Source organism: Hemicordylus capensis, chromosome 6 (genome assembly GCF_027244095.1).
Source record: "Hemicordylus capensis ecotype Gifberg chromosome 6, rHemCap1.1.pri, whole genome shotgun sequence".
NCBI lineage: Eukaryota > Metazoa > Chordata > Lepidosauria > Squamata > Cordylidae > Hemicordylus > Hemicordylus capensis.
Window position 1 is genome coordinate 136148978 of NC_069662.1, and position 12867 is coordinate 136161844.

Here is a 12867-nt window from a genome sequence, read left to right on the forward strand (position 1 = left end):
AACAGTTTGTAAAACCCTGGAAAACCAGGCCAAACCTTTACGGTTTAAAAACAGTTCAAAACCCTGGAAGGCCAGGCCAAACAGATAGGTCTTGAAGGCTCTCTTGAAGGCCAATAATGAACTCAGATTACAGATTTCTGCTGGGAGTGCATTCCACAGCCCAGGAGCAGCTACAGAGAAGGCCCACCTCTGAGTTGCCATCAGACGTACCAGGGTAACTGGAGATAAGACATCCTCAGATGAACTTAACGTGTGGTGGGGGTCGTGCAGAAGAAGGTGCTCGCTAAGATAACTCGGACCTAAGCCGTTCAGGGCTTTAAAGGTAATAACCAGCACTTTGTATTTTGCCTGGAAATATATCAGCAGCCAGTGCAACTGTTTCAAAACAGGCATAATATGGTCCCTCCGGGTGGCACAGAGACCAATCTAGCTGCCGCATTTTGAACTAATTGTAGTTTTCGAACTACGTACAAAGGCAGCCCCATGTAGAGCACATTGTAATAGTCAAGCCTGAAGGTTCTGAACCCCTAAAATGAGCACCTTTGTCTTGCTTGGATTCAGTTTCAGTTTGTTATCCCTCATCCAGCCATTACTGCCTGTAGGCAGGCATTTAATCAATCAATCAATCAATCAATCAATCAACATATTTTTATACCTCCCAAAGCTCATGTCTCTGGGTGGTCCACATTTAGGGAATGCCTGCCTAAATGCACAATTTCTTGATGATGAAGATGACAAGGAGAAATAGATTTGAGTGTCATCAGCATACTGATAACATTCAGCACCAAATCTCCTGATGACCTCACCCAGCGGTTTCATGTAGACATTAAAAAACATTCGTGACAGAATGGAGACCTGAGGGACTCCACATAACTCCTGTTTTGAGAAGCAACTGTCACCAAGCTTCACCATCTGGAATCTACCTGAGAGATAGGAGCAGAACCACTGCAAAGATCCCCAACTCCCCCAGGTGATCCAAAAGGATAGCATGGTTGATGGTATCGAACGCTGCCAAGAGAGCCAAAAGAACCAGCAGAGTCACACTCCTTCTGCCCATTCCCCGCTAAAGGTCATTCATCAGGCCAACCAAGGATGTCTCAACCCCATAGCCAGCTCTAAAGCCAGTTTGAAATGGGTCTAGATAATCAGTTTCCTCCAAAACCACCTGGAGCTGGTCGACCACCACCCTCTCTATTACCTTGCCCAACCTTGGGAGATTGGAGACTGGCCTATAAACTAATCGCTAAGGGATCCATGGAAGGCTTCTTAAAAAGTGGTCTAACCATTGCTGCCTTCAAACAAGGAGGCACCCTACCCTCCCTCAGCAATGCCGTCATGATTTAACTAGGCCACCTCCAACAATCTCCCTGCTAGACAGAGGCAGCCAAGTTGGGCAAGGATCCAGAGAACAAGTGGTAGGCCTCACCGCCCCAAGCAGCTTGTCCACATCCTCAGGAGTCACAGATTGAAACTGATCCAATCTAATACTGCAAGTGCGATTGCTGGACACTCCCTTCATAGACTGCAGAAATAGTGGAGTCCGTCGGCTTGAATACAGAAAATTTTGTCCACAAAGAGCCCATTAAAAGCATCACAGCAGAACAAAGTTCTGGGACTGATTTAAAACAGAAGGTGCATAAATTAAACTCCTCACAACCCAGGATTGCTCTGCTGAACGCAAAATTGCAGTCACAATGCATGTAGACCAAAATTGGTTTTTTTGCCGGTTCTTTCATTGAGACCAATGAAATGGTGTTGGACAACTAGGACAATATTTCTACGTCGTGAGGAAATGGCTTCAATACCAAGATCTTTATAGAATCAGAGGAAATGAATATCATAACATGCCCACCATTCTGTTATAACCTGCTAATTGGAATGTGCCCAAATTAAGGGACAGGTTATAAAACCTTTGCTTAAAAGAAATAATTGGTAAATTACTGCTGCTTAGGAAGAAATGGTTGAAGAAGCGACCACCAATCCTCAATAAGAAGGCATCAATATAGGTGTTAGATCAAGTGGAGGAGAGTTGGTCTTGTGGTAGAAAGCATGACTTGTCCCTTTAGCGAAGCAGGTTCTGCCCTAGTTGCATATGAATGGGAGACTTGATGTGCGAGCACTGTAAGATATTCTCCTTAGAGGATGGAGCCGCTCTAGGTTCCAGGTTGCCTCCCTGGCATCTCCAAGAGAGGGCTGAGAGAGATTCCTGCCTGAAACCTTGGAGAAGCCGCTGCCAGTCTGAGTATTGTCTCAGTATCTAGACAATACTGAGCTAGATGAACCTATGGTCTGACTCAGTATATGGCAGCTTCCTATGTTCCTATCAGTTGAACTCTGTATTTACATAATCCTCTGAAGGCACCATAACAGTCAATTAATATCTCCAAAGGGTCCCTACACCTAGCTAGAAAACATAAAGAAGAAGTTGCTTTATATCAGGGTAGGCTATTGGTCTATTACTGTATTATATACACTGACTGGCAGTACTCCAGAGTTTCAGACAGATCTTTCCCAGCCCTGCCTGAAGATGTCAGGGATTGAACCACTGAGCTACAGCCCTCCCCAGCAAAGAAGGTATTTGGAGGACTCAGCAGATACATCAGCTCGATTCTTTGAAATCTCAAAAGAAGTTAGCCTATTCTTCTCCAGTGCTAATCAAATAAAATTATTAGTTTAACAGCACTCTTCAGTCCTGTGATTAATTATAGCTCTACTTCACTTTTGCCTGATGACACTAGCTGATTTCACAAAATTGAAAATGCTAACAGGATATTATAGACATATTTAATTGCATATACATATTTAAAGCAGCTTGATGTAAATTAAGGGGGAAAGTCTTATTTTTAATGTAAGTACTGATTCTGCCGTATGATTTATTAAGAGATCAATAGGAAAATAAATGGCTATGACAATAATCACATTACATGTTCCGCTAATGTAGCCAAAGCAGGCCATCTGAAGATTAAACTTGTGATGTGGTTATGAAACAGATCCAGAGTGATGACAGCTATTCTTTAGAAAGCTTTCTTTTAGCCAGATTGTGTACATTTATCCTTATCCAACAATTTCTAGTTGTATAACAACTGCACTCAACTCAAGGACCTCTATACAGGGTCAATGAATACATTGTTTTCTGCTTTGTCAGCTTTCCTTAGAGCACTCTCTAAACTTGTGACTGGGAAGAATCTTGCAAGGAAACTCTTAAGATTTTTCTACCCTATAAGTCTGACTGAAACTAGTCCAAAAAAGAGAAGGCTCTAATCTCTGTCAACAACATTAGCAGTTAAAAGCATATAGTGTTGCTTGCAATCCACAACAGTCAAGGCAATATTTTATCTGTTCACTTTCTGTTCATGAAAGCAAATGCAGGCTCTCCTAAATTTATCAGTTATGGTCAGGGTTCAAGTGTATTCCTTATCTAATTCTTCACCAGTGTGAAGCAAAGTTAAATTATCAGAATAAATTACAGAAGACATGGGTCTGTATATATGTATTTATTTTGCATAACGTGGTGTTTCATAGGATCAAGTGTTCAAGTATTTGATATTTTCTGGTAAGGAACTGGTAACAAGGTAGGAAGTAAGTATACTACCCAAGTCAAAGTAAATCTGTGTAGTAATGAAGCAGACATGGGTATAGAGTGAGAGGTGTTACCATGCTTCTTAACAAAAGCTTCCTTACCTTCTCACTTGCAGCTCAAACTTGATGCTGAATTCGGCATTTTCAAAATGTTGAACAGTAAATCTGATGCCTGTAGAAAACTAGGAATCAGAATTAAGTTATTAGATGTGGCAGCCTTCGGAGAAGGAGTTCTTAAGGCTTCTGTCTGAACTGGCCCTTGAGTGTTGCCATGTTAGTTAACTACACTGTGGCTATTTTGCAATGATAGATAGACAGATACACAGGGTTGTAAATAATCCTTCAGGACCTGGTGGCCTGCCCCCTGTTCTATTTGCCTGCCCCCTGTTCTGCTTAAAGCTACCTTATAGCGAGTCAGATCATTGGTCCACCTAGCGCAGCATTATCTATGCTGACCGACAGCACTTCTCCAGGTTTTCAGACAAGGGTCCTTCCCACCGTGGGACCTTCTGTATGCAAAGTTTGTCCTCTGCTACTGGGCTATTTTAGCACTGCTGTGCTTTATACCAAAAAAAAAAAAAAAACCCCAAAACAAACCACAATAATATGACATGGATCTGATGAAATTGGCACTACATTTGTACCTCAGTTGAGGTACTCCTTACCCACTCAAGTGTAGTTACATTTAGAAACAGTTAACAGGGTGTGATCCAAAGTGTGTTGTGTGAGCTTAAATCTCAATGAAAGCAATGAGACAATTACATACTTACGTTCTAAAATTCCACTAATATCAACAGAATCTTAGTTGATTAACCTTATATGGATTATAGCTAGGGTCATAAATAGTCTTAAACAGAGCATTATCTTTCTAGACACTGTAATTTTACCATCTATTACACCAACAATTTCCTCCCTAAGGATTTTTTTAGCTTCCACTTATTGACACAAATGTCCCTAATTGAAGTAGTTTTCCATTAACTCCCCAAACAATTCAATTTGATAAAAATCAGCAAACATTCCTGGTTTTCTCTTACATTTGTTCCAGCTGCCATGGGGTTCCCAAGGTCACAAATCACCATCCTAGTTTCATTTTCCATCTTGTAATCGCAGCTCAGCACGCGTAGCGCCTGTAACAAAAGAACACCAACGTGGAGGTCAAAGGTCAATCCAGAATGTAGCGTGTTGGCAAAATGACTTGCCTTTTAGACGGCAAGACTGCTGTTGATTTCAAACACCTGCACAGAGGTCCAAACTTTAAGGAAAGCTTTAACACTTGGTTGGAAGGAAACAAATTTGATTCTGTCTAATGTATTAAAGGTGCCGCATGGATAGGAATAAATAATATTTACATATTATTTTTCTTGCATTTCCCACTTCTTCAGTGCAGATGTAGAGAAAATATCTAAGGCATGAACATCAAGCTAACCAGTTGCCTTGTCCCTGTACTGTACTGTCATTGCAACAGAGTTGAACTTTGATTTTTTTTTTTAAGAGAGAGCCAATGTGGTATAGTGGTTACACTAGGACTGTGGGGGAACCTGGGTTCAATTCCCTACCCATCCAAGAACTGGCATAGTGTCTTGAGTAAAACTGAGCTGCGAATCAGGACTCTCTCAATTTAGAATTTTTTTCTGGCATGAGCTCCCTGTCAGCAATCCAGTTGCTACATGGGGATACTAATACTTACCTTACCCAGTTGTCATAAGTGTTATATCAAGACAGTACACGTGAAGTGCTTTGAACACTCAAAAACATTATACAAATGCAAGTGTCACTGGATGACCTTGGGACAATCACTGGCTGATATCCTGACTAAACTACTCAATGAAAGTCACTGAAATTACTGTGAGAGGTGGAGCCAATTGTGGGCTTCTCTCTCTCTTGCCAAACCTCCCATGCAGAGGCTTCCAATGTGCTTTCGCATGTTGAGGCTCCATTGCATTAAAAAATTTCTTACCAAACTGTGTGCTGGCCCATGTTCATGCAGCTTCTGCAAACCAATGCAGCTACCATCTGAGATACAGAACATTGGCATGTATAGAGGGGTGTATATGGACCATTTCTGAAACATTATGTATGTCATTGTGAAGTGATTAATGGTTTCAACATGGAGTTGTAAGATTTACACTACCCTACATGAGGAAATATGGAGGGTGCTACATTTTTGTGAATTTGAGGCAGGGTAGTCCTTAGGGTAGGGCAAGCAGCAGTGTTCCCTCTAAGACATGCACATGTGCGTGCACTCAAACATTTTTTTATGTCCACTCAGTTAATTTTAGACCCCACTCAGGTTGAATCAGGAAGGCCCCACTTTGAATGCAGGTGCGCACACACTGCCTCGATACTGCCACCCAGAACAAAACTCATTCTGCACACAGATGAAAAAAATTAGAGAGAAATATGAAAAAATGGTTCTTTCTCAATATGTTTCTACTTATACTTACTACTTTGTTTTTTTGTGCTTCTAACAGTAGTTCATATATAAATAACTTGTATATTTTCCTGCTGTCCTGTTTGAAATCAGATTGAGGGCTTTTCCTTCTGTAGTGTATAAAAACACACTATACACTAGGGATGTGCATGGAACCGATTTGGAGGCCCTTTATGGGACTCCGATCTGGTTCGACCGCTCGGCAGTTACACTGGTTCGAAGGCGGGGGGGGCATACATTTAAGGCTGGGGGAAGGTACCTTTACCACACCCACCACACTTCCCTGCTGGCACTCCATTTAAAAAGTGTCCATTAGGGGGACCAGCGGACCACTCTGCTGCCCTGGTGTCCTCCTCAGCCGGAAATAAAAGGAAGTACTCAGTGCATGGATGGATGGGAGGAGGAGTAACCTTCATGGACCGCCCCCCCGCCACCTCAGAGAACTCCCCTGGAGGGAGTAAGCTTTTTTTAAAAAAATTAAAGATATTTTTTAAAATTCGCGAACCCCCTGAATGGGCCGGGTGTATGTGTGTCCAGTCTGGGGTTGGACCGGACAGGGGTTGGTTCGGTTTGACCCTCAAATCTGTTTGTACATCCCTAGTGGGGAGTTAGATGTATAAACTCCCTCAGTTCAAGAAGCCCTTCCACGTTTCTAGCCGGGCCCAAACCTGTCCAAACAGGTTCGAAATGCAGTAACCCTCACCCTCTAGCCAGTTCTCCCACTCTTATCCAGGGTCAGTCCACCCATTAAAGTGAGCTAAGCGCCCCTTAGGGCACAAAGCTCACAGGCGTTGCCCATCACATGCCTGCCCTCCTCACTGCCGTCACTGCTGCAAAATGGTGGGGAGAGGCAGCGGCGGACACACACTCCTCATTGCCTCCTCACTGCCCATCCTCCCACTTGCAGTGCCCAGAAGGCTGCTCAGGCGGGCGGAGGGGGCACCTGGGGAGGCAACAGGGGGTGCCCAGGTGAGCTTCACCTGTGGTGCCTCTGACCTTTGGGCCAGTCATGCTCCTGTCCCAAACAAAAAGACTTAAATTTGCAGGGGGGAATAAATGGCAGTGGGGAAGGAGAATTTCTAGAGAGATACCCTACCAGCCTCTCTGTACCTGAAAATGCTGCTCCTCACTACAGTTAAGAGTATTACTTCCTACCAACAAGTATGGAATTTTAGCTCCCTCTGTCTACCTAACAATCCATAGATACAGAAAACTACAAATCCCATACTCCTCAGCAGTTCTCCCTACTAGTGGTTAATCCTTCCTCCTCCACAAAGTGGGAGAAGGGTGGGAGGACTGACAGGGGAGGTGGAACATTTCACTATGTAAAAATCTTAACAAAACATCAACTTTTTGTTTAGTATTACCCATGGAAGCTCAACAAAGTAATCCATTTTGAGGTGAGCAGAAAGTCAAGATGAGATGCAAGTCTTCTCCTCTTCTTTAGGCATAATATGGGCTGCTGGTCCCCTTTTAATTTTTTAAAAGTGCATTTGTACATTTATTTAAATATGCATTCATCTTAAACACACACAAATCAAAACAGCTGCCAAACTGTTCCTGAGGTTGGAGGGGAAAAGGTGTGTGGTGATATCCCAGGCACTTGCCAATAGGTAACCTTCATGAGTTTTTCCTCATTCAAGCAGAAGCTCTTTGGAAACACGGCCCTCCCTGAGGCTTGCCTGTCAAGATAAAAAAATGCATATTTCCACAGCAGTGGAGACATTACCAAACCTTGCTCCTTTTACAGTTTTGTGTTTCTGAGGAAGAACGGCTTTGAAAAGCAGCCAGGACTGGGCATTAGTCCCTGCCACTCAACAAACAGAAAAAATAAAAGTTGCATATGAATTAAGACTGAAGTTAGAACAGGCAATTCTGTCTTTGTTGCTAACTGTTGTTTTTCACCATGCTTAGCCACAGGCTCAGGTAACACCTGAACACCATAGATGTAGAGGAACATTTTGTTGCAGGTCCATTCTTCTATGGGTATAATTCAGACAGGAAGAGACTAATTTTTGAAGATAATATGCGGCTCTTGTGCTTTCTCTTCAGTATAATTTCACTTTAAGTTGCATATGTAAAACTGAAATGAGTATATTTTAAAATATACTTTGTTTTCTTGTCTTGTCTATTTAAGATGGTATATCAGTGATAAAATAAAGTGACAAAAACAAAAGTATCATTATTGGCTGATGAAGGGAATTTAATAAGATGTAAGATCAAGGAAGCAATTTTCATAGAACAATTGGAACCTAATATTAATGTTAAGGATGAGATTAAAGAAGCCATGAGATATACTGCTCACAGAAAGTGTCAATATCTTCTCGGCAAAAGGTCTGCTCCCTTTCCCCTCATGTGCTATCTATTATCTCTTTTAGGGATATGCAAATCGTTTTGAGGTTAAATTGATTTGACTTGAACGGGTCGATTAGAGTGATTCAAACTCAAAATGAATCTGCCATCACCCCTGGCCAAAACAGAACTTGAATCAAACCTCTCCAGATTTGATTAGAATCAATTTGAGATTCGATTTTCCCTGTCATTGCCATTGTATCATGCCCCATAGATGTCAACTGTCACCCAAATCCAGAAGAAATTGGGCAAAGGGGTGATTTAAAAAAAAAAGTATTTTTGAGTTTGAAGAGGTTTTATTTTTTCTGCCATAGGGAATAATGGGGATTCAAAGCAGCCCATTACTCCACACAGGTAGCAACAAGGAGGTCCAAAGTGGGTTGGGGGTTGGGCACATTGGGTGCCAACTATCCCCCAACCCACAAGCCAGTGGGGTACTCAGCTTTTTTAAAAGGAATTTTTAAAGTGTTTTGGTGCGTTATGACTTTTTATCATAATGAATCCCTATGAAGATTCATTACACACCAAAGAGTCTAAATAATCCAAAAAACTCAAAAAATGAACTGAGTACCCCACTGGTTTGCAGGTTGGGGGGGTCATTGGCACATGCGGCCACTAATTCCCCCAGACCTGAAAGCCAGTGGGGTACTCTTTGATGTGTAAGGGATTCATTATGATAAAAGTTGTAACACACTAAAGAGTTGAAACACTTCAAAAATTCCTAAAACACAAAAAAACCCACTGAGTATCCCGCTGGCTTGAGGGTTGGGGGTAGTTGGCACCAAATGAGTCCTTTCCCCTAACACACTTTGGACCACCTTGGCACTACCCACAAGGAGTAATGGGGCTGCTTTGAATCCCCATTATTCCCTATGGCAGAAAAAATAAAACCACTTAAAACTCAAAAATTCGTAATAAAAATCACCCCTTTGCCCTATTCCTTTGGGGTTTGGGTGGTAATTGCCACCAATTGGGCACTACCACCCTACCTGCTCTAGTGTCCACTGGCCCTTTAAATTTTCCCCAAATTGATTCAAATTCCAATCTAATTTGGGCTGATTCAAGGGGGCAAGATTCAAGGTTGAATTGAATCTGGCAGAGTGTGACCTCAAATAGCAAAAAAATGATTTGTGAACATCTCTAATTTGTTTGCTACTTTTGGTTCCCAGCTTCTGTATTTAAGTGCCTTCAGTTGGCATGCTAAATGGAGCCCTGAGGTTGGTATTTCACACCAAAAAGTTTGCTCAGTTTTATTTTAGCTTACATGTTTTGTATGAAAATCTTTAAGTTACTTTAATATCTTTTATGCATTAAAGAGGTCATTTTGAAGTTTATCTTGTTTATTTAACTATTATATAAAGTGATCACCTCATAATGAGAATAAAATCTTTTTTAGTTTGCTACTTGTTTCTTTCTAAATACATGTATTCTCTTTGTTCTCATGTTTTGTATTTAATATTATCATCTTTATTTCTCATTGTAAAAATATTTTCTTAAATTTAAAAAAACCCACAGTACTTAGGACTGCTTCACACATTTGGTGGGGAAAAAACCACAAGTTTGGAGTGTGTCCATGGTGAACAAAATGTACATCATCTACAAAGAAGGCACATGGGGTAGAAGAGTGTGTGTGCGTGTGTCAGATAGACCGAGTAGCACTGACCCAAAGCATTAGTTCCCAAATGTCCTATGTTCTAGTCAGGGAAACCTTCCATACTGTTTTTCTGCCAAAAAAACCTTTACATTTGCTATGAAACCTCTGGGAGAGGAATGTGGGACTAGGACCTGGGAGACCAGAGTTCAAATCCCCATTCTTACTAGGTGACTCTGGGAAAGTCATTTATTTCTTAGTCTAACCTACCTCACAGTGTTGTTGTAAGGATAAACATAAGCATATACACCACATTCTGGGCTCCTTGGAGGAAGAACAGGATATAAACATAAAAATAAATAACTAGGACACATACTTGGTTCCTGGGAAGCACTTGCTAGGCCTGCTGGGCCTCACTTTTGCTATACATGAATTTAGAGAGTGTGACCTAGAACCCTTACCTGTGACTGAACACTGCAAAGAAAGGTCTGGACTGGTAGGCACATTGTTCTTTTGGGAAGCTTTTACTAGGGCCCTATGAGGTCAAATCTGCAACTCAGGGCCATGGTTTATCCCCCCCGCCCCGCCACTTTTACATGTATATCCTACTCAACCCTGTGAGGTAGGTTAGGCTGACAGTTAAGTGACTGGCCACCCAGTTAGTTTCATGGTTGAATGGGGATTTGAGCTTGGGTCTTCCCAGTCCTTGTCCAACACTCTAACCACTACGCTATGCTGGCATACCAAAAGGTACCTGGGCAAGATGCCAAAGGTGTCACAAGTGAGGCGAGGCACAGAAGTCTACTGTACTAACACAAACTGCTGAGGAACTGTGTCTGAAGCAATGGTTACATAAGGTTATCAAGCACTTGCTGGCTTTCCAGATCACCTGGTCAGGCTGAGCTGATAAGCTGCAATACTCTTTCTGGCCATTATCCGAGTGACAATGCAGCACAGTAAAGACCAAACCATCAGTCGCCCATACCTGAGAGCTGACCCAGTGGTGCACGGACTAAGGTCCCTAGGTCCCTGCTACCAGGTTGCCTAGTTCAATCCCCTGGAACTTTATAACATGTTTGCTATTACTGATCTTCTCATTGAGGAACCCTGAATTTCAAGGAACGCCAGGTTTCCTAAGAACACCATCTGGGAGACAGCAACCTAAAGGAATGAAAATGCTGCTCTCCCCAAGAAACCCTTTCTAAACCCACTTAATTCAAGGGGATGGCAAGATTGCAGACATTTCCGGTTGTAATGAGGAAGAAAGATCTGGGTCATTGCCATGAAGAAATGACACACTGGCAGCACCTTTGATCACATATGTACATCCATTGACATCTGTGTACATTTAGCCATATTAGTCTTTTACGAGACCAACAGAGCTTCTCTCTCTCTCCTTTTATAGCAACACATGGCCTACTTCACAGTTCTGAACAGTAGCAAAACCTGACCAATTAGCACTAGCACAACCTGGATTGTGTTTCAAGTGGAAATGACTGGAATGCGGATGAAAAAGGACACCTACTAAACCTCTTGGATTAATAAAGCTGTAGGTTTTAAAACTGGCAGAGCAGCTTTCATGAGGATGATTAATCGCTGGCCACAATGTGATTATTTCCCTCAGGGTCTGGGTAGTAATGAGCTGAGTGCCAGCTGTTGACATTCTAGTACACAGTTCCTACACTCGAAGTTACATGGAAACAAGTGCCAACAGAATCAGTGACAACGGCTTCAGAGTACACGTATTTAGGAACCAGTGGCTGCTGTATTGAGCAACCTAACGCCGGTGGTCCATACCTGCCTTGGCTGCTGTGCATGTGAAAGGCAGCCCTGGTGGTCTGGAGGATGTTCATGGAGGTCTATCAATGGCTACTAGTCATAGGAACATAGGAAGCTGCCATATACTGAGTCAGACCATTGGTCCATCTAGCTCAGTATTGTCTTCACAGACTGGTAGCGGCTTGTCCAAGGTTGCAGGCAAGAATCTCTCTTAGCCCTATCTTGGAGAAGCCAGGGAGGGAACTTGGAACCTTCTGCTCTTCCCAGAGCGACTTCATCCCCTGAGGGGAATATCTTCCAGTGCTCACACTTCTGGTCTCCCATTCATATGCAACCAGGGCAGACCCTGCTTAGCGAAGGGGACAAGTCATGCTTGCTACCACAAGACCAGCTCTCCTCTCCTCTATAGTCTTGACGGCTATAGGACGCCCAGGCTATAGGACTTCCAGGTGCAGAAGAAGGATGCCTCTAAATAACAACTGCAGGGGAGCAACAGCAGTAGGCTTTACCACAAGGCTTTACTGGGAGTTCAGTGCATAACAGATATTTCTATGAAAAAAGAGGATTTTTTTTTAACCCAGGACATGAATTGGGCTAGGTTCCAATACGGAGAGAGAAACCTGAATCGTATATGAAGAGCTCTCTGAAATATTGCATGGACTTTGGGGTAAATCTGGCTGATATGTGAACACACACACACCCTCACAAAGTAAAGTTGCCGTAAAGTCACCATCTGAAAAAGCTCCAGGGGAGAGGGCATGTCTTCACCTCCTGCCTGTGAGCTTCCCAGAGGCATTTGGTGGGCCGCTGTGTAAAACAGGATGATGGACTAGATAGGTCTTGGGCCTGATTCAGCAGGGCTGTTCTTATGAGGATGCGGGCAGTTGCACAATGACCTAAAATAGTGTGTGGACACTTCCGCAGCACTACTTCCATTAGGAACAATTCCTTGCTAATTTCCCCCTAGAATAAGTAACACACACATCCTAAAGATCTGTGCATGAGATGTAAAATGTCTCAGAAATTCCTGGGGCGGATTTGGTCATTTCTACCTCAATCCCTTTGCTAACTGGGCAAAGGGGAAACTTTTACAGCGGTGGCTCTCTTATATTTAGGAGAGGGAGAGCAACTATCT

General features: G+C 42.7%; 1 protein-coding gene across 1 annotated transcript in view; it reads right to left on the reverse strand.

Annotated features, from left to right (window-relative positions):
- The window catches only part of ITGA8 (integrin subunit alpha 8), a 175619-nt gene that overhangs the window by 69125 nt on the left and 93627 nt on the right, over positions 1–12867 (reverse strand). The window contains exons 21-22 of the mRNA XM_053265690.1: positions 4614–4706; positions 3682–3761 (exon numbers count right to left, since the gene is read on the reverse strand). Of these exons, the coding sequence (XP_053121665.1) occupies positions 3682–3761; positions 4614–4706 (173 nt within the window). The remainder of the gene's footprint in view (positions 1–3681; positions 3762–4613; positions 4707–12867) is intronic.